At 39.1% G+C, this 26,393-nt stretch overlaps 1 protein-coding gene across 2 annotated transcripts in view; it reads left to right on the plus strand.

Annotated features, from left to right (window-relative positions):
- Positions 1–26,393, plus strand: part of LOC137105606 (junction plakoglobin-like) — a 166,228-nt gene that overhangs the window by 95,774 nt on the left and 44,061 nt on the right. The window contains exons 4-10 of one of the 2 annotated variants that reach the window (XM_067488019.1): positions 2,548–2,804; positions 2,892–3,130; positions 15,948–16,149; positions 16,244–16,388; positions 16,660–16,767; positions 18,463–18,578; positions 22,753–22,971. In XM_067488019.1, the coding sequence (XP_067344120.1) occupies positions 2,548–2,804; positions 2,892–3,130; positions 15,948–16,149; positions 16,244–16,388; positions 16,660–16,767; positions 18,463–18,578; positions 22,753–22,971 (1,286 nt within the window). The remainder of the gene's footprint in view (positions 1–2,547; positions 2,805–2,891; positions 3,131–15,947; positions 16,150–16,243; positions 16,389–16,659; positions 16,768–18,462; positions 18,579–22,752; positions 22,972–26,393) is intronic. The other variant, XM_067488020.1, reaches the window with a different exon arrangement.

Raw genomic sequence — 26,393 nt, forward strand, 5'->3', positions numbered from 1 at the left:
TATTGCTCAGCTGTTTACTTTGCACTCTCTCTGTGCCATGTTTCTGTTTTGAAGAAACCAGTTTGTTGGACTCTGATTCCCCTTTATTGTGTATTGTGAGGTTTGGTTTAGTGTTTGTTTATCCCTGTTTGTCCCCGTTAGTTGGCCTCCATTTTAATCATTAGAATTTCTTATTTGTTTGTCCTTGTTTTTTAAATTCTATTTTAGCAGTTAGGTTTGGTTCTCTATTAGTCCGTGACAGTCGGTTTTCTGTTTCTGTTTAGTTTAGTTATTCATTTATCTTGCCAGGCTCTGTTTATGCACTCAGTTTGATTATGTGTATATCATTTTCCATTGTGTTCAATGCATTGCTTGTCTTTCTGATTGATCCCTTGTTTTTGCAGTGTTATAATTACTTTTGATCGATCGATCGATAGAGATATAGATAGAGATAGACATAGACAGAGATATAGATAGATATAGATATAGATATATAGTTAGATATAGATACAGAAAGATATAGATCCTTGACACAATGTTGAGGGTGTGTTTATTGTTTGTATTTTGTTTACTGTTCATTAATGCTGTTCTTGGGACATGTCAGTAAACCAAAAGGAGCTTCTTGCAAGCATTTATGTGCACAGCAGATTAAATTTAGATTCAAAACAAATCTCAGTCAATATGATACTGCATGTGGTGCAATTGCATTTGTTATTAATGTTCTGGTTCACTTGGAACAATCTGAAGAGTGAGCATACTGGAGATTTCTCCCATTGCCTAAAGAGAAATGTTCTTCAAATACAATACAAAATAGAATTCACAAAATCATCAGCTCTAAAATCATTAAATCATCCATCAACCACTTGTTTGGTTAAGCATGACTGCAAAATTATTTTAATGATTATAACGCCAGAGCCTCAATTTGAAACATCATCCACCACCCAGTTAGAGTGCATTTACAATAGCCCTTCAGGTTCAGTAGCAGATGGTTAAATTCTTCTTGGTTTATCTTGGCAATTTTGCCACAGTTTCAACTTGGAAGACCTGAATACACAAATACATACTTGTCAACCTATTTAGCCAATAAAGTCCCACATTTGAAAGCTTTGTATGGGTCCAAATAGCTTTTTAGATGCTCAGTGGGTTCTAGGGAACATGTTTCTCCAATATATTGTGGCATTTTTGAAAGATTTCACCTTGAGACCAATGTGTTTTAAAGTACACTGTACATATGTCAAAGCTGAATGAAAGCTCTTTCACAGAAATGTTTTCAAACCCAGGCTGTCAGTGAATTAAAATTTTCATTTGTGATTAATCCTATGACTCCCAGTTACTCATGATTAATCTCAAATTACACACACCTGTTTTATCGGTTCAGAAATTACTGTAAAAGAACATTTTTGCAACTTTATTACTCTTAATAACATAGGAGTTGACACCTGGTACTGATGGTACTGACTTGGTGAACATAAACTGAAAAAAGTGAAAATTCATTTATGCATTTCTACAACAGCAAAGTCACATATAGACTCACGTAAATCAGTGGTGGAAGTTTAAAAAGAATAATGAATATACTGTAGAAATTTCTTTCCAATATTGAGAGGGGGGCTGTGTTAGTGTGGAGGCTGATAGTCAACCAGAAATCGCTGATATTAAATCAGGCCTTTGTGACAACTTAGGCTAAACAGTTAGCAAAACACACAGATAGCTATTGTTTACCATATTTAAAAACATTCCTGCTACGTTAACATATACAGACGGTGAATGTAGAGCATTGGCAAAGATGACATTTGTGTTTTTCTGCATGTTCATGCTTGTTTGAATTGTGTTTGAATAAACAATTTTTATTTAACACAAGGCAACAATTCTTTCTACGTTTAGGGGAAAACACCACAGATTTAGGCAATGGTGATTTGGTTATTAAAATACACATATTTACTGCCAGCTTGAAGTCTACTACTTCAAACTCTTCAACTTACCTTTGCCCCCCCCCCCCCTTTTCTGTCTTTGAAATTCTGAAATTCTGATTCTGTATAGTGTCCAATTTCACCTCTCTCCATGACAGGAAGGTAAAAGACTTAAACTATAAATACTTAACAACTGATAGCACACCATTCAACAGGGTGCTAACATTCAAATCGGCTGAGCAAAACTACACATTATCTAACTGTGAATACAGACTAAAACCATTCACAGCATCAGCTCAGCTGTTATAGTTAAATTATAAGGATATGTGCAATTGCTGCTGGTCCTGAGGCCAGACACAATGTTTCTCCTTTGTTTAGTTCAAATTAAACCACATCTAGCCAAACCTAGTCCAATTAAATCACTTTCAACAAGGCTCATTCAAAATTAGAAATTACTGCTAAATTGGACATAATTTAACATTAGTTCTGTGAGTCACACAATCAAACCTCATCTTAAACTTTTATTCCTCAGCAAAAATATTTTTTAACCAATTCATTTAGTCTGTAGCATCGTTTCTGCTTTCTCAATTTTCCTTTTACACACTCATACACGCACACACAGTATAATTCTTCCTCCTTCTCTGTCTCTATGTCCCTATAGCAGATTTAGAAGCTCAATATTCATTAACACGGGCTCAACGAGTTAGGGCCGCCATGTTCCCAGAGACCCTGGTGGAAGGGGAGGTGGCCATGCCGGTCCAATCAGATCCTTCACAACAAAGTAATGTACAGCGACTGGCTGAGCCCTCACAGCTGCTAAAGACGGCTATTGTACACCTGATAAACTACCAGGATGATGCAGAGCTGGCCACCAGGGCGGTACCAGAGCTCACCAAGCTGCTGGCAGACGACGACCCGGTATATTGTCAGAATTACTTCATTAAACTTATCATATGGTTTTGCACATGAATTTTAGCTTACAAAATTGTTTTGTCACATATTCAGGTTGTGGTGAACAAGGCAGCCATGATAGTCAACCAGCTGACCCGTAAGGAAGCGAGTCGGCGCGTGCTTATGCAATCTCCGGCTTTAGTGGGTGCTGTGGTGCGAGCCATGACGACGGCAGTTGACATGGAGACAGCCCGATGCACTGCCAGTGTGCTCCATAGCCTGTCACACCAAAAGGATGGACTACTGGCCATATTTAAGTCTGGAGGGATACCAGCACTGGTCCGCATGCTGAGGTAGAAACAATTTGAATTCCATTATTACACCAAACCATACAGTGTTAGTGGGTTTTGCCTTTTGGGCTAGAGGTGGTGTGGTGGTGGGAAAATGTGTAAAAGTCAAAAGAGACAAGTCTTTAACATCTGCACCAATAGCTTTTTCAGTCACTTAGGGGCAGTAGAAATGTTTGTCACACATCACTGAGATATTGTAATGTTGTAAATATGGTAGAAAATACATACATATTGGCAAATACTAGTGCCAGTACACAACAAATCATAATAAAACACTTCACAAGTAAGGTCAAGACCAAATGATAAAGAACCCCCCGCCCCGAATTCCCCCTTGAGCAAGCCCTTGGCAACAGTGGAGAGAAAAATGTCTCTTTTACAGAAGGAACCTTTGATAGAAGCAGGCTCAGGGTGGGCGGCCATGTGCACTGGGGTGAGTAGAGAGAGAGAAAGGTACACAAAGAGGGAAACAGGCAGGTAGAAGTACTATGGGACAAATTCAATTCAACTTTATTTATATAGCGCCAATTCAAAACAAAATCATCTCAGGGCACTTTACAGAATAAAGTCAAGATTATAAATATGTATAGAGAAAACCCGACAATTCCCTCTGGAGCAAGCCATAGGCAATAGTGGAGAGGAAAAACTCCCTTTAATGGAAGAAACCTCCAGCAGAACCAGGCTCAGGGTGGGTGGCCAGAGAAAGGGAGAGAGAGAAGGACAAAGACAACTACGGGAGAAAACACACAGAGTATATGTCATACAATAGTGACAATTGTGGGGTGAGAGAAGAGGAGATAGTGACAGGAGGAAGGGGTCCCCCAGCAGTCTGAGCCTATAATGGCATAACTATAACTAACTATATGCTTTATTAAAGAGGAAGGTTTTGAGCCTAGTCATAAAGGTAGAGAGGGTGTCTGCTTCCCAAATCTGAACTGGGAGCTGGTTCCACACGAGAGGAGCTTGATAGCTAAAGGCTCTGCCTCCCATTCTACCTTTGGAAATTCTGGGAACCACAAGTAGGCCTACATTCTGAGATCGAAGTGGTCTACTGGGATGATATCGTGCTATGAGGTCTTCTATATATGATGGAGCCTGAGCATTCAGAGCTTTATATGTAAGAAGCAGGGTTTTAAATTCTATTCTAGATTTAATGAGAAGCCAATGGAGAGAAGCTAATGAAGGTGAAATATGATTTCTCTTGCTAGTTCCAGTCAGCACTCTTGCTGCAGCATTTTGGATTAACTACAGTCTCTTTAGGGAGTTACTGTGGCATCCTGAAAGTAGGGAATTACAGTAGTCCAACCTAGACATAAGATGTACTAAAGGTACCTAGAGTTACATCATATTTCTGAGATTTTTGGGCCCAAATACTACGACTACTATGAGTTTTGTCTGAGTTTAGAAGTAAAAAATTATGGGACATCCAGGCCTTTATGTCTTGTTGGCATGAAGCTTTATTAACTGATTATTTTCATCTGGTTCCATAGATAAATATAGCTGGGTATCATCAGCATAGCAGTGGAAATTTATGGAGTCTTTTCTAATAATTGCCTAAAGGAGATAGATAGATATATATATATCTATATCTATATATCTATATATATATATATATATATATATATATATATATATTAGATATATATATAGAGAGATATATATATTAGATATATATATATATATATATATATATCTATATATATCTATATATATATATATATCTATATATATCTATATATATAGATATATATAGATATATATAGATATATATATATATATATAGATATCTATATATATATAGCTAAAGGTAATAAAACAACGAACTAAACACATACTGGCTAAACGACAGACTATGACAGCTATACAAACAATGGGCTGCACACATACAGGACTGACACAAGGTAGGGTACAGCATGGCACCATAACAAATTATAATACACAGGTAGAAGGTAACTTAACATGGACTAATGAACTAAACAGAAATAGAATAAAACAAACAATCTAAACTCAAGGCAGTGAGAAATGAATAGGGATAACCAATACAACGAAGAGGGGAGGATAAACTAATGCAAAATGTAACAAAGTAAAACCAAACCATATAAAAAAAATAACCAATCCTCATAACAAGGAATACAAAATAAGAGGAAAGACAAAACCATAAACCAAAACTTTCACAGTCCAGACAAGAATCAGGCAGGATACAAACTTGTGACAAAGGCAGACAGAGTACTAATACACACTTAACACGAACCAGCAGAGAACACAGGGGAGAGAATGGTATAAAAGGACAGGGGAACAGGTGAAACAAATCAGGACAAAACAAGGAAGGTAAAGACAGCAAACAGACTCACAGGAAGAGACACAGGAGGATCAACAAAATAAAAGCCAAAACAGGAAATAAAGCTAGATAACTTAAACATGGAGACATGGAGGCCGGAACTGGACAGACCATAAGCAGAGCAGGAGCCAGAGCAGAGGCTGCCAGACCTCGGCGCCAGAACCGGACAGACAGGAACTGGAAATGAGGCTGCAGACCTTGGTGCTGGAACCGGACAGACAGGAACTGGAACTGAGGCTGCCGACCTCGGCGCTGGAACCGGACAGACAGGAACTGGAACCGGAGCTAAGGTTGAGGCTGCAGACCTCAGAACAGGTACTGGAGCAGGAGCTGAATCCGGAGCTGAGGCGGTGACTGTCGACCTTGGCACCGAAACCGGACAGACAGGAACCGGAGCTGAGGCTGCCGACCTCGGCGCCGGAACTGGAGCAGGAGCTGAAGCCGGAGCAGGAGCTGAGGCAGTGACTGCCGACCTCGGCGCCGGAACCTGACCCCTCCGAACTGCTGATGGCGTTTGACTGTACAGGAAGCAGAACAGGGTCAGGCCGTGTCAACCTGGGCGTGCCCCTCCGAACAGCTGGCGGCATTGACCTGGGTGAACCCCTCCGAAGTGCTGGCGGTGTTGGACCGCATAGGAAGCAGAACGGGGGTAGCGGTGTCGAGGCCGGGAAGTGGGGAAGGTGCGGCTGAGCCAGGGCAGGAGTGACACTGTTTCCGCTCACCTCTATAATTGGCCACAGTCTCCAATAACTCCAGGGCACCAGGCAGGCTAACCAGCCAGGGGCAGGAGCTTTGAAGCAACAACTTTGAAGTAGGCAAAACTCCATGTTAAGAATTTAGCCTTGCACATTATCTGGAGTTGCACTTCACGCATGTAACACACGGCAGGAGATGACTCCCCATCTTTACATTATAGAAATGCCCTCACGTGTGAAACTCCACCTGATTTCAGTGCATGATCACTACAGACAGGAGGTTCAACATGATAAAAATGTAAGCTATGTGTTTGCAGCACATTGGAGCTCTGCGTTTTTTTTTTTAAAAAGGCTACATCGCTCAGCTACAATACAGCCAGGTGATAGATACATCATAAACATGTCCATTGGCTTACTTTAAATCCTACCAACGATTTGGGACAGAGCAGCGTGCTGCTCAAGCTCACACATATAATACAGACATATAAAGTCATGTGGGTCCCACTTGGTCATTTGTGATCTCACATAGAATTCCACTGCAAAACTAACACTTTAAAGGGTACTGTCACTCCAAAAGCCACATTAAAATCCTTATAAAATATCTGTGGAGAGATGTGAAGATGTTCTGGACCTTTCTGAAGTACAGAGGTTTCAGAATGTCAAAAGGTAATTGGCCAGGAGCCAGGAAGAATGGAATAAACTTCTAACATCCTAGTCTATGGAAACGTGGTGTATGTGTGTGTTCAGACATCAAAAGGTTTAGGAACACACAAATATATTCGAAGTGCTATTGCCGGTGCTATTGTTTTGGAAAGGCTGCTCGTGCGGTAAGCGTATTGCGTCACTTCCTGTTTCTGCACACTCTTGGGTTTCTACTGAAGGACTGTTTACTGATTAATTGTAGCTGTTATTTTTACTTAAATAAGTGATTTCTTCACGCAAGAATTAATACTTAGTCGTAACATACGCTTGTATTACACAAGAACCTGCTTTTGCAAAACATAACCAGCTAAAGTTTACAAATTCTACATTACACTTATATTAGCTTTGTTAGCTTAGCAGTTATCCATTAGCAATGGCTTCTCTGTCTCCCTCTGTCTCTCCTTCTCTCACTTGCTTGGTTTGTCTCTTGTTCAGTTTTTCCTCTGCCTCCTTTAGTGATAATGGTATATGTAACAAGTGTAAGGTTTTTGCAGCTTTGGAGGCGAGGCTCACGGAATTGGAAGCTCCGCACCATGGAAAACAACTCAGCAACTCAGCAGGCCCCGGTAGCTTCTGCGGGCCAACCTAGCGTAGCCCCCTGCTAGCTGTCCCCCGGCAGTTCCCGAGCAGCCGGGAAGCCAGTCCGGCTGGGTGACGGTTCGTAAGAGATCTAATGCTAAACAGAAGCCCGAGGTTCACCACCAGCCGGTTCATGTTTCTAATCGATTTTCCCCACTCAGCGACAAACCCGCTGAGAAACCAACTCTGGTAATTGGCAGCTCCATAGTCAGAAACGTGAAGTTAGAGACTCCAGCGGCCGTAGTCAAATACCTTCCTGGGGCCAGAGCGGGCGACGTTGAATCATATTTGAAACTCCTGGCTAACGATAAACGTAAATACAGTAAGGTTATTATTCACGTGGGAGTTAAAGATGCCCTATTACGCAAATTGGAGGTCACTAAAATGAATGTTGAATCGGTGTGTAACTTTGCAAAAACAATGTCGGACTCCGTAATTTTCTCTGGCCCCCTGCCAAATCTGACCAGTGACGACATGTACACCCGCATTTCGTCATTAAACCGCTGGCTGTCTAGGTGGTGTCCAGCAAACGATGTGGGTTACATAGACAATTGGAAACGTTTTTGGGGAAAACCTAGGCTGATTAGGAGAGATGGCATCCATCCTACTTTAGATGGTGCAGCTTTCTTATCCAGAAATATGGCTGGTTTTATTAGACAACCAAAAGTATGACAATCCAGAGTTGAGCCTAGGATGCAGAGATCCAGTCCTACACGCCTCTCTGCAGTGTCCATACAACCGTCACCCCCCCCACAAATCCCACATACCTATAGAGACTGTGTCTGTTCCCCGACCTAAATTACATAAACTAAATATGACAACAAGAGGAGTTAATCATAATAACCTAATAAAAGTTAATACTACTCCTCTTACAGAAAAAAACCCCCAAAACTATTAAATGTGGATTATTAAATATCAGATCTCTCTCTTCTAAATCTGTTAGTAAATGACTTAATAAGTGATCATCAATTCGATTTATTTTGTCTCACTGAAACTTGGTTGCAGCAGGAAGAATATGTCAGTTTAAATGAGTCAACCTCCCCAAGTCATATTAATTATCATGTTCCTAGAAGCACAAGCCGAGGTGGAGGAGTTGTAGCAATCTTCCATTCTAACTTATCAATAATTCCTAGACCTAAACATAGTTATAACTCATTTGAGAGTCTTACTCTTAGCCTTTCACACCCAAACTGGAAAACTCAAAAACCACTATTATTTGTTATCGTGTACCGTCCTCCAGTCCCTTATTCAGAGTTTTTGATTGAATTTTCTGATTTTCTATCTGATTTAGTGCTTAGTACAGATAAAGTCATTATAGTGGGTGACTTTAACATTCATGTAGATGCTGACAGTAACTGCCTGAGTACTGCGTTTAATTCATTATTAGATTCAATTGGTTTTTCCCAAAATGTAAATAAACCCACTCACTGTTTTAGTCAAACGTTAGACCTTGTCCTTACGTATGGAATTGAAGCAGATAAGTTAACAATATTTCCTCACAACTCTCTTCTGTCTCACCATTTTTTAATAACCATATCTTCACCATATGTTAATACAATGGAAAGTAGTCTCCTTAATGTTACTCCGGCACAAGTAGATTATCTTGTTGACAATTCTGCAGCCTCACTACGTACAATACTCGATAGTGTTGCCCCTCTAAAAAAGAAGGCAGTAAACCAGCAGAGGGGATCTCCATGTTATAGTTTACAACACGCAACTTAAAACAGGAAACACGAAAGTTGGAAAGGAAGTGGCGTTCCAGAAATTTAGAAGAATCTCATTTAGCCTGGAAAAATAGTTTAAAAATGTACAAAAAAGCTCTCAGTGATGCCAGAACAGCATATTATTCATCATTAATAGAAGAAAACAAGAACAACCCCCAGTTTCTGTTCAGCACTGTAGCCAGGCTGACTAAGAGCCATAGTTCTGTTGAGCCTACTATTCCCTTAACTTTGAGCAGCAATGACTTCATGACCTTCTTTATGAATAAAATTGTAGCTATTAGAGAAAGAATTCACCAGATCCTCCCCCCAAATATTACAGATAGATCTTCATGTACAGCAGTGCTAGAATCATGGATAAGGCCCCACTCCCTGTTAGACTGCTTTTTACCCATAGATCTCTCTGAGCTAACTTCAATTATTACCTCATCTAAACCAACAACCTGTCTGCTAGACCCTATTACAACTAAGCTGCTCAAGGAAGCTTTACCCTTAATAGATACGTTCATATCAGATATCATCAATCTATCTTTAGAAACAGGCTATGTACCACAGGCCTGTAATTAAACCACTACTTAAAAAACCCTGTCTTGACCCAGGTGTTTTAGCCAATTACAGGCCAATATCTAATCTCCCCTTTATTTCTAAAATAATTGAAAAAGTAGTCGCAAAACAATTATGTGATCACCTTCATAGGAATAATTTGTATGAAGACTTTCAGTCAGGATTTAGAGTTCATCATAGTACAGAAACAGCACTGGTAAAAGTCACCAACGATCTTCTCATGGCCTCAGATACTGGACTCATTTCTATACTTTTTCTGTTAGATCTTAGTGCTGCATTTGATACCATGGATCATAAAATTTTATTACAGAGACTGGAACATGAAATTGGAATTAAAGGAACTGCACTAGGTTGGTTTAAATCTTATCTATCTGATAGATTTCAATTTGTTCATGTTAATGATGAATCCTCCATGCACACAAAGGTTAGCTATGGAGTTCCACAAGGCTCTGTGTTAGGACCAATACTTTTTACTTTATATATGTCTCCTTTAGGCAACATTATTAGAAAACACTAATATAAATACATAAATTTCCACTGTTATGCTGATGATACCCAGCTATATTTATCTATGGAACCAGATGAAAATAATCAGTTAATAAAGCTTGAAGCCTACAAGACATAAAGGCCTGGATGTCCCACAATTTTTTACTTTTAAACTCAGACAAAACTGAAGTCATAGTATTTGGGCCCAAAAATCTCAGAGATATGATGTCCAACCATATTGTTACTCTAGATGGCATAACTCTGGCCTCCAGTACTACTGTAAGGAACCTTGGAGTTATTTTTGATCAGGATCTGTCCTTTAACTCACATATAAAACAAATCTCTAGAACAGCCTTCTTCCACCTACGGAACATTGCCAAAATTAGGAGCATCCTGTCTCAAAGTGATGCCGAAAAAATGGTCCATGCATTTGTTACCTCTAGGTTGGACTACTGTAATTCCCTACTTTCATGATGCCCCAGTAACTCCCTAAAGAGCCTGCAATTAATCCAAAATGCTGCAGCAAGAGTGCTGACTGGAACTAGCAAGAGAGATCATATTTCACCTTCACTAGCTTCTCTCCATTGGCTTCCCATTAAATTTAGAATAGAATTTAAAACCCTGCTTCTTACATATAGAGCTCTGAATGGTCAGGCTCCATCATATATAGAAGACCTCATAACACCATATCATCCCAGTAGACTACTTCGCTCTCAGAATGCAGGCCTACTTGTGGTTCCCAGAATTTCCAAAGGTAGAATGGGAGGTAGAGCCTTTAGCTATCAAGCTCCTCTCTTGTGGAACCAGCTCCCAGTTCAGATTCGGGAAGCAGACACCCTCTCTACTTTTAAGTCTAGGCTTAAAACCTTCCTTTTTAATAAAGCATATAGTTAGTTATAGTTTTGCTGCCATAGGCTTAGACTGCTGGGGGACCCACCCCCCGATGCACTGAGCTCCTTTCCTCCTCTTGACCATCTCTCCTCTCCTCTCACCCCGCAATTGTCACCACTGTATGTCATTAACTCTGTGTGTTCTCTCCCGTAGTTGTCTTTGTCCTCCTCTGTCCCCCTCTCTCTGTCCCTTTGTGCAGGTGTCCCCCGGCTTTGAAGCTGTGTGTCTTCCAGCGTGCAGCTACTGGTCCTACCAATCTGCCCGATGTTTTGTTGTTGCTTTTTGTTGCTCTGTTCTTTTCTCTCTCCCCTTTCCACTCACCCCAACTGATCGAGGCAGATGGCCGTCCACCCTGAGCCTGATTCTGCTGGAGGTTTCTTCCGTTAAAGGGAGTTTTTCCTCTCCACTGTTGCCTAGTGCTTGCTCCAGGGGGAATTGTTGGGTTCTCTTTATATATCTTTATAATCTTGACTTCATTCTGTAAAGTGCCCTGAGATGACTTTGTTATGAATTGGCGCTATATAAATAAAGTTGAATTGAATTGAATTGAATTGAAGTACTCATTCTGCAAGTCAACATTTGAGAAAACACAGTCACATATATGTAAGAGCAGAATTCGATTTGAGCAGGATCGTGTTAAGCATCGTGTGTAACAGAGAATTGAAATGCGCAAGAGGAATTGTGTCAATATTTGAGATATCAGCAGGTATCCTCATGTTCATAATGATAGAAGCTGGATATACTTTTGTCAGACTGAATCCCCTGAGTTCAAACTCTAACTCAGAGCAAAGCATTTATGTTCAATTCGACATTTCCCATTAACTTCTGTTTATGTACAGTTGTTTCCCAGGGTGGTGGTCAGTCTAATAGGTGCTGTCAAAGAAAACTTTGAGTTTTTTGATTCAGAACAGAGAAGCCACCAGCTGTAGACATAATCACTAACAGGGCATTAAGTGGACTTGGGCTTGATAAATTAAAAGAAATGTAAGAACTTTGATCATTACTGAATTAACAATCTGATTGGATGCAGTTTTGACGTATTTATAATTTTGAGCCTGTGTTGATATCAAACTCAAATTAATTTAACACTTTGCACCAACTTCTTGGGTTTATTTCTATATTTATTATCATTTAGGATGGATTTTGTACAATCATTCTGCCTTAACCAAAAAAAAAAAAAGTAATTTAAAGCCCAACAATGCCACGACAGTCCAATAATGAATATTAATAGTATATAAACCCTTGTTTGCAACTATAAATGGCACCAAGTAGTCACCGGCTAGTTTGAATGTAGATTAACCGTGTCTACTTACTTGTTTAATGGCTTTTAAGAGCTTTTCCTCTACAACTTATGGCGGCAAACAACTGTAGGCAGGGGGAGCTGAGCTGAATGTTTATTGTTCATCTGTTTTATCACCACAGGTGACCTCTTTTAATCATCATCATCATATTGTTTTCATTTTCATTTCATCAGTTTACCATAATTATTTTCAACACTAATTACCAGGAGCAGATATTGTAAAACAAACAAAGGAAATGTGTGAGCTTTTTATTGTTATGCTAATTAACTGATTACATATACAGGCACATATATACTGTAAACTGGAAGAATATTGACAGAACAAAGGTTAACAGAAGCTCAAAGTCATGATCAAAATTTTAAATGTGTGAGATTTAAAGCTTCTAACCACAAATATAATAATTGAACTGAGGTCAACCAAAAACTGTAGCAGATGAAACTAACAGACTAGCCTTTAATTCCAGCACCAAATTCTGCCTCTCCAACCCCCAGGCAGGGCTGCAGAGTTAATCCCTTCCACTGTGGCTTAACAGCTGAGGATAATTCACAGTACTAATTGATTCAGAAGCTTAATGCTCACAGAAAATGAAAGAAATTGAATACAAAATTAAAACAAAAATAGCTTTACAAAAAGGAGCTAATTGTGTGTGACTTCTATTAATGCTATCAACATGCAGCTTTTTACTTCTGTGTTCATCTTCACGATTTCCTTAAAAAACACTCCCCAACCTCTGTCTTTTACTTTTTCACGAGGTTTAGTTTTGCCTACCTATGCACTCTCTGAAACCTTGTGCACAATAAAGCATTTATACATGTGTGTATTTGGTGCTGGAAGACGGCTTTTATGTCAGAAAAAAACTTTTACATAGTCCAGCTATCACACCAATATAAGGTATAACTTAGGAAGACAAATGGCGGTTCCTGCAGTCCAGGAACTGGACCCTATGAGGCTAGTAAGCTTAGGGAAAATGAGCAGAGTTGTCCAATTATGGGCCCATGGAATTTTGCTGCAGGGTCTCTTGTGTGCCCTTACACTGGACATCCATCACAGACTGGCCCTCCCATATCTGCTGCTACCACAAAGGTTTCTGCTCTTTTGGTTTCTGTCGTGTTTAAAGAGCTGGATTTACAGGACTGGTTGGTAAACTCTGTCCAGGTTACAACTGGCAATGAGTATGCCTGTCTGGTTCTTGCTGAAGGGTGTTTTGATCAATAAATCTATAGTCTTAACTTTATTATGTAAAGTGCCTTGAGGGTTTTTTTTGTGAATTGGCACCATATAATTAAAGTTGAATAGTGATCAATAAGGCTAAGCCTTTGTAAAATAGAACTTGAGATTGCTTTGAAAGAAGCACTACGTGCCACAAACAAGGAAAGGTTTGAGAAAGCCTGTGAAGGTGAAAAAATTCCAAATGAAGTTACAGAAGTCACAATAACTTTTAGCAGTCCTTTATTTCTTGAAATGTTATTTTAATTACAGTATGGTACTGTCTTCATGGTAAAAAGCCACAATTAGAACTATCAAAAGACCTCAAAGAATGATCCAAGAATATATCATTAGTGTCTGCTTAGCACAATGTATAATGCATAATGCATATTAGAGGTTCGGAAGCAGAATCAGCTTAATTTGCCAAGATTGTGAACAAAGGACTCATACAAAGTTTTTATTATGAAAATTGTTTTAATTGATGAAAAATATTGAGTTAGAAAAAATAAAGCTTGTATCTCAGTATACAGTATATGTACAGTATATAGACTCTTTGGACTGGTTCAAACAAAAGTTTAATCCTTTATTCAAATGTGTTTACTATTTCAATACCTAATGTAGTTTTGTCAATAGGAGAAGCAAATGTACTGCCCAAATGTCCAACATGTCCAACATATCTTATCCCACAGCTTCAGATGTTGACATTTCCTAAGGTGTCAAATTGTGCCACTTTGTATGTTCTTTGGTGAGCATGTTGGTGCCACAGGGAACCTTTGGCGTTACTATTGAATTCTCCAGGTGTGCCACTATTTGATGCCCTGGTAATACTTACTTCCTGTATTGATGCTGCAGGTGCACTTATGCGTCACCTTTTGACGTGAGAAGAATGGCTTTATATAAAACAACCATAACCATAAAACAACAACAACCATAAAAAACCATAGTAGTCTTAACATTGCATTTACCAAAGAAAAAAAAATCGAGACATTATCTCATACACACAAGATCTTCTATGTGTATGAGATATGGGACATAAATGCGAAAACATTTCAGAACCTAAGTTTAATCAGGTTTTTAGAATGTATTCAGTATTACAGTAGTTTTGTGATAGTTTTCAATACTTCCAAAGCTCTATAGCAAAAGAGAACTGTAGTCTTAGGCACAAAAACTTCAGGGTAAGGTTAAGGAAAAATTACATAAAAACAAAATGCCTAACGCAACGCAAACCACGTGTGCACCCTTGTGCAACAATTGTCAATAAAGCGAACAACATCTCGCACTAGAGTTAAACTACGGTGAGAGTCATGTGTCTTGTACCATTATTTTTCTTTTCTCATTTTACATCATTGATTTTGGCATTAAATATTGAAGCACCTGGGTTTCTAATTAACTACACTGAAAGCTCTGAGCGTCAACAAATGGGTACCTTCAGCATCAGCATGTAACGCAGAAGGTCTTAAAAAAGCAACGCTTTTTAACACCTTGGGAATGAGAACAGGCTAAAATGTCCGGTGCCACAGGTGAAGGTTTGCTATAAATCTGAACTTAACATAGAATATTCGTTTTTCATTTCCTCTTTAATACTTAATACTACTTAATATATTTATGGTAAAGTAGTTTAAAGTTGAAATATCTTTAACTTTCCAGATGAGAACAGCTACAGTCCCATTAGTTTTGGAAGAGAACAATATGTCAAAGTGTGAACTATGTTCACAGATTTTGACACATCTGTATTTTTTTATAAAATCTGTATTTATTTTGTAACATTTTGCAAGTCACTAAAATATTTTGGATTATTGATGAAAAAAAGATAGAATGGCTGAATAGCACTTTTTATATCAATTTTGGAAAAACACAATATGTGTATGTATGTTCGTTTAGTTGTGATATTGTACTGTATATATGGGAGTAAAGATGTAGCTGTCTTAGACTACTGGTGTAGTATAAAGCCCATGTCGGCTGGCCATGTGTAAATGCTTACAATAATAAGAAAAATCACCTTTGAACCGAAACCTAAAACAAAATCTCATCCCTCAGCCCTTTTTACATGTGAGGACTGGTCAAAATGACTTTACAAATGTGACCACATAACCATAAAAAGGACACACACTTGCTTTTTCAGCTGCCCAGTGATGGAAGATTGTCCTGCGTGTGTAAACAACAGGAACAACATGACAAAGGCTTCTTCATCCATGCACTACAAGTGCATGGATCTAGATTAGACACAGAGAAGACACTAAAACTCATAGACTGCTTAATACTCCTTGAAATGAATTCATTTTACAAAATCTCTGTATCCCATTTTCTCTCTCTTCCTCTCTGTCTATCTTACTCATGCAGTTCACCAGTAGAGTCAGTCTTATTTTATGCCATCACCACCCTCCACAACTTGCTATTGCATCAAGAGGGCGCTAAGATGGCAGTCCGTCTTGCTGATGGCCTGCAGAGGATGGTTCCCTTACTAAAAAAGAGCAATCCTAAGTTCCTGGCCATCACCACTGACTGTCTCCAGCTCTTGTCCTATGGCAACCAGGAGAGCAAGGTGAGAAAAGGACCTTGACATCGGGAAAAAGACCCTTTGTTGTGTCCACTTATTTATTACACTGTCACATCCCGTACCTCCGGCTTCTTTACAGCTCATAATTCTAGCCAATGGGGGCCCAGAGGGTCTTGTGTTCATTATGAGAAACTACAACTATGAGAAGCTGCTGTGGACCACCAGTCGGGTTTTGAAAGTGCTTTCAGTCTGCCCTAGCAACAAGCCAGCAATAGTAGAGGCTGGTAAGTTAAAATCACACAATTATCCTGTCTCTACAGGATTTCTCTGAACTTTTTGTGATTGTTGAAGCCTAAGATGCCTGATTTAGCAACAGCTTTTCTGTATGTATGTTGCAGTGTTTTGATGATCCCAAATCCCACAAATTTATGAAGGAAGTAACATAGAAGACTGAGTCTATACATTATAATCTCAATCTACATAGATATCTATAATACATATTATATAGACATATAAAGTATATACTGCATACCTGTCATTGTATTTTGTGTCCAGGTGGTATGCAAGCTTTAGGCCAACATCTAACAGGTTCCAGTCAACGGCTGATTCAGAACTGTCTATGGACGCTCCGCAACCTGTCTGATGCTGCAACTAAACAGGCATGTATTGTCAACCTCATTTTGTGTGTAATGTAAGGCTCCCAATTTTTCCCTTTTTTGGGGGGGGAATAGTTCTTTTATATTTCTTTCATGAACTACTCTTTGCACTTGGACTTCATTATTAAGTTTAAACTAGAGACGAATTGAGGCTGTCTGACCTCAGCCTAAAGCTTCCTGCCACAGCAGATCCACTCTAATATTATGCTGCACAAGTAATACACACAGTACAGTACTTATGGACTGCAAACTAATAGGCTGGAGAAAGCCCAGCACACAGACCAGAACCATGGACAGGCAGAGACATTTGCTACTTACTACTTTCACCCAAACACTACAGAAACAAACTCCACAAAACTTAGAGGAGTAACATTTCTATATCTGACAGGGGACAATAAGTTACTGTAAGCCCCATATACAACATTGTAAACCGGAGTGTTAATGCTTACCTTCCCTTCAAGTATTGAAGAATCTCCCAAGCCCCTAAAAAATAATCATAAAACAAAGCCCCAAATTTCTCTCCAAGCAAATCACTTAAGTCAAGATACACTAATCAAAACAAAACGAATTCCCTTCCCCTAAATACAGGAAACACTACTAAGAAATGGCATCCAGGGGTTGCATTCCAATACAAAGGCAAGTAACTGTAAATGTTACTGCTCTAGTCTAGTAATAATAATAATAATAACAATATTTAATTTGTTTATGTAAAAAATCATATGCATTTCATTTGTAGGTACCCTATGATAATTATCAGGGCTGCGCGTCCCGTAGGCCCATTTAGTTATTAATCCATGCATTCTCACATATATCTCACTCTAGGCCTAGTAAAATAAAATAGCTGTCATTAAAATATAAAAAGCTAAACCAAAAATGTTAACAAACAATGTAAATGATTTCTCTATTTAATTATAAATTAAACATTTCAGTGTATGCTGTGGTTTTAAAATATTTTTTTCCTGTTTTTTTTCTTTAATACTTTGGATAGGAAAAAATGGCTAAACAAGCAATCTAAATTATTTCCACTCTTCAGTGAGCAGGTTATAAGCCTCTGACTTGGCTGACTACTATAGCATCTGATTGGCTGGTGGGGCAGTCAAATTCATCCATGTTCAAGCCTGATTTCTGAGATGACATTTCTTGTTTCAACTAATGATATTAATGGTAATATAGACTGTCAATGTAGGTGTATGTAGGCCAACCCACGAGAAGGACATTAACAAAATGTATGTAAGCACCTCCCCATGGAGGCTAGCCAATTTACTACCCAGAAATAAAATGTATTGTAAATGTTCTGCACTTATATAGCACTTTTCTACCTTTTGGCACTCAAAGCACTTTAAACTGCTTCTTATTCAACCATTCACACATTCACAGTCATACGCCAATGGGGGAGCTGCTATGCAGGTGCAACTAAGTTGCAGTTCAGTGTCTTGCTCAAGGACACTTTGACATGTGACTGGAGGAGCCGGGGATTGAACCAACAACTGCGAGATTTGGGGACAACTGCTCTATCTTCCTGCGACACAGTCGCAATTGTCACTGCTATAAATATGCATGCTTTATACAAATCTATATATGCAGTCATTTGTTCTTTATATTCTTTTTCTATTCAGTATTTGATAGAAAATTTAAAAATCTTAAATGTAAGTTAATTTCACACATCAAAAACACAGTGTTCCTTTTTTCTGTTTGTAGGAAGGCTTAGACGGTCTGCTTCAAATCCTGGTCACCCACCTGGGCTCAGATGATGTCAACATGTTGACTTGTGCAACTGGCATCCTGTCCAACCTCACCTGTAATAACTCCCGCAACAAGGTAACTAAGAGAAGATGGCTAATGTATGTGGATGTGTAAAGGAAAAAACGTACAGTAAGTTGTGTTTACATATATTTGGAATATTGTTCTTTCAGTATTATGCCAAAAACCAATGTCGTGGCATACTGTAAGGCAAGTTTAGGAGGCAAAAGAAAGCTCACAGTCTTGGTTATTGTGGGTTTAATCAGCAAGAGGGAGAAACACACACTGCTGAGGTGCGAAAGCAGCATTTGGTCAACATAAACATGCATTTTGCATTTGTAGGAAAATTTCTGTCACACATCCCCCTTTTATTATTCTATGATAACTAAACATGGTCAGGTTTCATCAGGGCTAAGCAATAGTAGGAACAGTTCATCAGAAGTGTTAAGTCACAAGGGTTTTTTAAAACATTTCATCATGTTCCCAAATTATGTTCAATTCAATTCAATAGTAAAGATGTGTCAAGGAAAAGGGCACTCTGGTTCTGTTGGAGGTTACTCCTGTTAATGGGAACTCCCTTTAACCTCCAGCAGAACCAGGCTCAGGGTGGGCAGCCGGTTGGGGTGAGTGGAAAGTGAAGAGAGAAAAGAAAAAGAGCAACAAAAGCAACAACAAAACATCGGGGAGGTTGGTAGGACCAGTAGCTGCACAATGGAAAACACACAGTTTCAAAGCCTGTGGACACCTGCAGAAATGGACAGAGACAGAATGGACTGTTTCTAAAGATACATTGACGATATCTAATACGAACATATCTATTAAGGGTAAAGCTTCCTTGAGCAGCTTAGTTGGAATAGGGTCTAGCAGACAGGTTGTTGGTTTAGATGAGGTAATAATTGAAGTTAGCTCAGAGAGATCTATGGGTAAAAAGCAGTCTAACAGGGATTGGGGCCTTATCGATGACTCTAGCACTGCTGTACATGAAGATCTATCTGTAATATTTGGGGGGAGGATCTGGTGAATTCGTTCTCTAATAGCTACAATTTTATTCACAAAGAAAGTCATGAAGTCAGTGCTGCTCAGAGTTAAGGGAAAACTAGGCTCAACAGAACTATGGCTCTTAGTCAGCCTGGCTACAGTGCTGAACAGAAACTGGCGGTTGTTCGTGTTTTCTTCTATTAATGATGAATAATATGCTGTTCTGGCATCAGAGAGAGCTGTGAAGTGCTGAAAGTGTTTTTACAAGCTAAATGAGATTCTTCTAACTTTCTGGAACGCCACTTCCTTTCTAACTTTCGTGTTTCCTGCCTCTGCTGGTTTACTGCCTTCTTTTTCAGAGGGGGAACACTATCGAGTATTGTACGTAGTGAGGCTGCAGAATTACCAACAAGATAATCTACTTAAGGTGGCTACTTTCCATTGTATTGACATATGGTGAAACAAATGATGAAAGATAATTTTTTTAAAATTTGTTGACAGTTTTTTCTCTTAAGCATCTGCTATAGTGGAATTTTCCCTAACTGCTGTATAGTCCATTATTGTAAATTCAAATGTTATTTGAAAATGGTCAGACATAAGAGAGTTGTGAGGAAATATTGTTAAATTATCTGCTTCAATTCCATACGTAAGGACAAGGTCTAACGTGTGACTAAAACAGTAAGTGGGTTTATTTACATTTTGGGAAAAACCAATTGAATCTAATAATGAATTAAACGCAGTGCTCAGGCAGTTACTGTCAGCATCTACATGAATATTAAAGTCACCTACTATAATGACTTTATCTGTGCTAAGCAATAAATCACATAGAAAATCAGAAAATTCCATCAAAAACTATGAATAAGGGACTGGAGGACGATACACGATAACAAATAATAGTGTTTTTTGAGTTTTCCAGTTTGGGTGTGAAAGGTTAAGAGTAAGGCTTTGAAATTTGTTATAACTATGTTTAGGTCTAGGGTTTATTGATAAGCTACAATGGAAGATTGCTGCAACTCCTCCACCTCGGCCTGTGCTTCTAGGAACATGATAATTAATATAACTTGGGGGGGTTGACTCATTTAAACTGACATATTCTTCCTGCTGCAACCAAGTTTTAGTAAGACAAAATACATCTAATTGATGATCATTTATCAAGTCATTTACTAACAGAGATTTAGAAGAGAGAGATCTGATATTTAATAATCCACATTTAATAGTTTTGGGGTTTTGGGCGCATTTAATACAGTTGATCACAAAATCTTCATCGTCTACAGCATATCGCTGGATTTTCTGGCACTGCTCTGGGATGGTTTGGGTCCTATCTCACAAATAGAGCTGAGTATCTGCCCCTGGGGGGTGCCAAATCTCAGCCACATTCAGTCATTTGTAGCGTGCCACAGGGGTCGGCTCTTGGGCCAACCCTTTTCAACATCTACAGTATATGCTCCCACTGAGCCATGTCATTGTCAAGCATGGAGTTTTCTTCCACTGCTATGCTGATGATACTCAGCTCTATGTGATTTTGAACCCGACCTTGCCGACACTTCCATCAACTCTCACCTGCAGCCTGGAGGAGATTGAGGCGTGGATGGCAAAGAACTTCCTTCAGCTGAACAGCACCAAAACCAAAGCCCTTCTAATTGGTCTAATTCTAACTCCCACACTAACTGTATTACCTTTTCTGGTCACACCATTACCCTCTCCTACTCTGTTAACAACCTGGAGGTCAAGTTTGACCCCCACCTGTCATTCGAAACACATGTCCAACACCTCTGTAAAATTGCATTTTTTCATCTCAGAAACATATCCTAACTCCCCCCCCCTCCCTCTCCCTCTGCGACACTGAAAGGCTGGTCCACACCATTGTCTCCTTCAGGCTGGACTACTGCAATGGACTCCTCATTCGGATCTCTGGCAGGTGCCTTCAAAAGCTCCGATACATTCAAAACAGTGCTGTCAGGATTCCTATGTCAGTGCAGAAATATGAACACATAACTCATGTTCTCTGGACACTTCACTGGCTCCCCATCCACCTTCGCATTGAATACAAACTCTACTTACTCACCAGTGCATCCATGGAAATGCCCCACAATATCTTAAAGAACTCCTCACATCTCAATCTACAACAAGACACCTTCGTTCCACCAACACTTATCGCCTCTACCCCTCCAGGCACTGCACGGCTCTGGAACGCTCTGCCTGAGAACCGGAGGGCACCACAGGCTGTGGACTGTTTCAAAAAACAGTTAAAGACTTTTCTGTTCAGAAAAGCATTTTAAAGTGATCATTACTTTGTGTTATGTTTTATATGTTTCTATGCTTTACATGTTTTCTTATGTTTTATTCTTGCTTTTAATCTGCTTGTGTAGCACAATTTGTCAAAAACATAAAGTGCTTTATAAGTAAAATTAATTATTATTGTTATTATTATAATCATTAATAATTTATAATATTTGATGCAACACAACAACAAATGATTATAACACACAGTTCTGATGGTGATTTACTGAATCCCCAAAGGGATCCTAATTATTATGTATAAAGCATGTATTTGGCATACATATTTTTATACGGACATCAACTTAATAACCAGAAGAAAATTGTCACCACTCCAATCTGGTCTACTGCATTTACCATTACTCCAGTGACTTCAGGAGGGGACAGAGACCAAAAGTCTAACTGTATCTAGAATTTGACTATCATAAACAAAGCCCACCAAATAGGTTAGGTATGATACTTTACCCACCTTATCTTCCCTTCTGTGGTTTTAAACTAATGTATGACTGTATATATTTAAATACTGCATTAATTTGAATATCAATGCATTATCAGGAGGCAGCAGTGGCCTAGTCGACATCTTCCCAAGTGATTTGATTATTCTTCAGTGAATTCATTAAAAACCTAACCTAATAGAATAAAACTCGTCTCCCATATCTCTTGTGTGTATGTGCATGCTTGAGCAACAGTTTTTACTTATTGAACAGCTTCAGATGTGGTGTACACTCTTTACCTCAAACAACCTGCACTATGCACTCTTGAGAATAATCACTTTACAAAAGCAATATATCATAGTGAGATTTACAGTTTTTTTTCTCAAACACGCACACGCATACACACACAATTTATTTACTGCTGTTGTTTCTTTCCTCTATCTTTTAAAAATGAGTTTCTGTGTTATATGTAGAGGCTTTCATGCCCTAAATGAAGCTTCACTGCACACCAGCATTTCAGATGAAGAATTCTCTTCTACTCTTTTCTGTCTGTGTTCACTCAGACTCTGGTGACTCAGTATGGTGGAGTAGAAGCACTGATCCATGCTGTTCTTCGTGCTGGGGAGAAGGAGGATGTTGCTGAGCCAGCGGTCTGCGCTTTGCGTCACCTCACCTCCCGACACCAGGATGCCGAGCTGGCCCAGAATGCTGTGCGGTTGCACTATGGTATCCCTGCTGTTGTCAAGCTGCTGGGGCAGCCACACTACTGGCCTGTAGTAAAGGTGAGGGAAGGAAGTGCTATGCCTTATAAAAGTACCTTGTAATTTGTAAGGAAGTGTAAGGGAGGCAAATATACAAAAGACAATACTTACAGTACAGCACTTATTAGTTATCGAAGTAAGCACTGCTGCAGTTATACAGAAATACAACACATATGATGTAACATACCCAACACAAACATCCAGAAACACACAATCTATGAAATACTTTTCCCATCATGCTTAGTTTCAACAAAACACTTCTGCTGTGACAACAGCCATTGGCATGCTGTGTCCCTGGAGACACACAGACAGATAAAGAGTGATGGGAGAGAGTGGGAGCTCCACTGATAAAACTGGTTGCTTTGTTTCTCAGTGAGGATCAGAGACTGAGGCTCACCAACACTCAGTAAAAGAAAAATGGAAGAAACTGACAGTAAGTACATCACAATTAACAAGACTAAAAGTCCGGCAAAAAGCCTTGGAAGGCTCATCATTGCACGATACAGAAGTGTTAGAGGAAATGAACAACACACTGACAACATACTGTAGCTTAGTGCTCTGTCAGCACTTCTTCTATCAGTGTAAAATTGACTGATTAAATATTTTGCATTATGCTCTAAATCAGCTGTCCACCACATCTATCTGACACTGTGTGCTCTAATATTAATGAATAAAGCTGTCCAATTAGGGTTTAAGCCCACAGCAGTAGTGTAGCTGAAAGCGTCTTTGTTAATACTGACAGAAAACTGTGTAAATGGTAGAGGAAACACATTACAATAGTTTACACAAAAACATGAGGCAAAAGTTAGGAGTGACCTGTTAATTAATGAGATGCTAATGACTTGAACAACTCTGAATCAAGGACAGTAGATGATGATGTGTTACGGCACAAGCAGTACACAAACAGAGGGAGTAATGACTATGTGAGTATTAACGAATGAGGTGTCGCTACTTTGTGCTGAACAGTAGCAGATTGTGTGTTAGTGTTTGTTAATGTCTGTTTCGTTTCGCAGAGACTGTGAGGTAAATATTCCCTAATGATTCAATAATTATCACATAGTCGTTACACTTTTTCTGCATAATCAAGTAGAGTGACACATTACTTTTTAATTAAATATTACACCTCATACTATTTGTCATATAAGATCCATGTTTAATTTTGACTCACATTAAAAAATTAGGCTCAGTTTCCCCAATAGAATTAAAAGCTATGGTATTAAAAGCTTAACTATGGTCTAGTTCTCTGTAATGTCTACGCTCAACTATAGAGTGCTGACATTGAGCTGAAGATCAAGACAAGTTAACTCACTTAAAATCAAAAGAATAGATAACTCCTGTGAGTGCACACACACACAAAAAACACACACACTTAGATCTACTGTATGCGCACTAATTTGTCCTTATTACCTAAATTCTTTTCAGTTTTATTAAAACATTTCTCTTGGGGTGTGTGTGTGTGTGTGTGTGTGTGTGTGTTTGTGTGTAAAGAGAGAGATACAGTCACAAGAGAAGGTAATGGAAAATTTGCAGTTTCCTGGTTTTCTGCATAAGTTGGTCATGATGTGATTAGATCTTAAAAGTCACAAATATCAATGAAAGCAATAATTGTTAGTCTCTAAAAAAAAACCAGTCATAATATTTTATATCCACCCGCACCAAAGAGGGGGTTTTTCAGAAATTGTGTAAGAGGTGGACCCAACTGCAAGCAGAGAGAGGGAATGAGAATAAATAAAGGGTTTACTAGACAAACAACAACAAAGTGGGAACAAACTTAACGTTACTCCATAAAGGAGGGTAAAATCCAGCATTGACTAAACCAAATCAGAGAACTAAACCAGGAAAGGCTAGAGGAAAGATTGGGAAACTGACAAGGTCATAAGCTTAGTTACAGAAACATGAGCAGGGTTAAAAAAGCTAACTAAACCTCAGTGATTGAACCACAGAGCTTTCAGTGAATTACATTAGAAACCATGACGCTTCCATTTTCAATGCATAAAGCAATAAAATGGTACCTTACCTAAAAAAAAACTTCTTATACGGAGGTGGACAGGGTGTTGGATGGTACAACAGCACACAGGACTCCACAGTAGAACAAGGTTTAGCTCTGCTGTTGCAATTTATTGATGATCAAAACTTGACTCACATGGTTACTATAGTAAGGGAGTCTTTGTGTGATGTTGTCACTCTATGCAGTAATTTTTTTATGCATTTTGTTTTCTAGCTTTCATTACCCTGATGTTTCAGTGCCCTTAATGTAATATGACCCTAAAGTTGTCGTCTCTAACCCTAAAGCAGTTTTCTGTGTATGTAAAGTTGCTACCATTGTGTCAAATAGTGATGCTCCTCTAGTGTTCAATAGTGATGCGATAGTGTACCTTTGGCGTTAATGTGATACACCAAAGGACATTAAAAAGCGCCACAATTTGATGCCTTTGTAAGCGACATAATCTGATACTGTGGGATTTCAATGTGTTTGAGGGCCCAAGTACATGACTGATAGAGAGATGACTGATAGCAGCCTGAGGTCTAGTGAATGGGGAAGCGGAGAAGCGGAAAAGCCAGGGTAAAAAGTAATTATAACCAAGTGGACAACCAAGGGATCCATTATAATTACCATAAAAATGATGTCATTTATGACATGTGTGAGGTGGTGCCTTTCAAATCCAGTATTTCTCTTGTCTGATGGCATATTTACAGTATTGCTGAAAATTTGCATTTGCACAAGCCTTCAGATTGTTGTGTATGCAGTACGCACACCTCTGCAGTGCAGTGAGCACAGCAGGACCATAGCCAAATGTCAAATATGTTGAACTTTGACCTCTTCTGCGCTGCAGCCAATCAGTGCCCAGGACTGCTTGTAGAACATAACCCTCAATAGCCCAGTCTTGCAATTTTCCAAACTGTCCTGTATCACCTTCATATTGAGGCCAAACACAGGCAGGCACATTGATATTTATGTGCCGATATAGCTACAAAGACACATTCTTATTCTTTCATTAACACTGTAGCTGATTTAGTTACTGTGAGTATGTAGCTCCAGCTTGTGCCTCTTATGTATTATTTAACTCGCCAACAACCAATCAATATGTGGTGATATTTTCAAGTTCTGGTATTACAACATTCACCCAAAATCAATAACCAGATCCACTGGACAAAAACAATTTCTAATACATTTTTCCATGTGGGCGACTGTGGCGCACGAAGGCAGAGCGGTTGTCCACCAATCTCACAGTTGTTGGTTCAATCCCCGGCTCCTCCAGTCACATGTCAAAGTGTCCTTGAGCAAGACACTGAACCCCAACTTAATTGCTCCCGGTGAGTGTTGGCCAGCTGCATAGCAGCTCCCCCATCGGTGTATGAATGTGTGTGTGATTGTGAGTGTGAATGGGTGAATAAGAAGCAGTGTAAAGCGCTTTGAGTGCCAATAGGTAGAAAAGCGCTAT

The sequence above is a fragment of the Channa argus genome, chromosome 20 (assembly GCF_033026475.1).
Source record: "Channa argus isolate prfri chromosome 20, Channa argus male v1.0, whole genome shotgun sequence".
Lineage (NCBI taxonomy): Eukaryota > Metazoa > Chordata > Actinopteri > Anabantiformes > Channidae > Channa > Channa argus.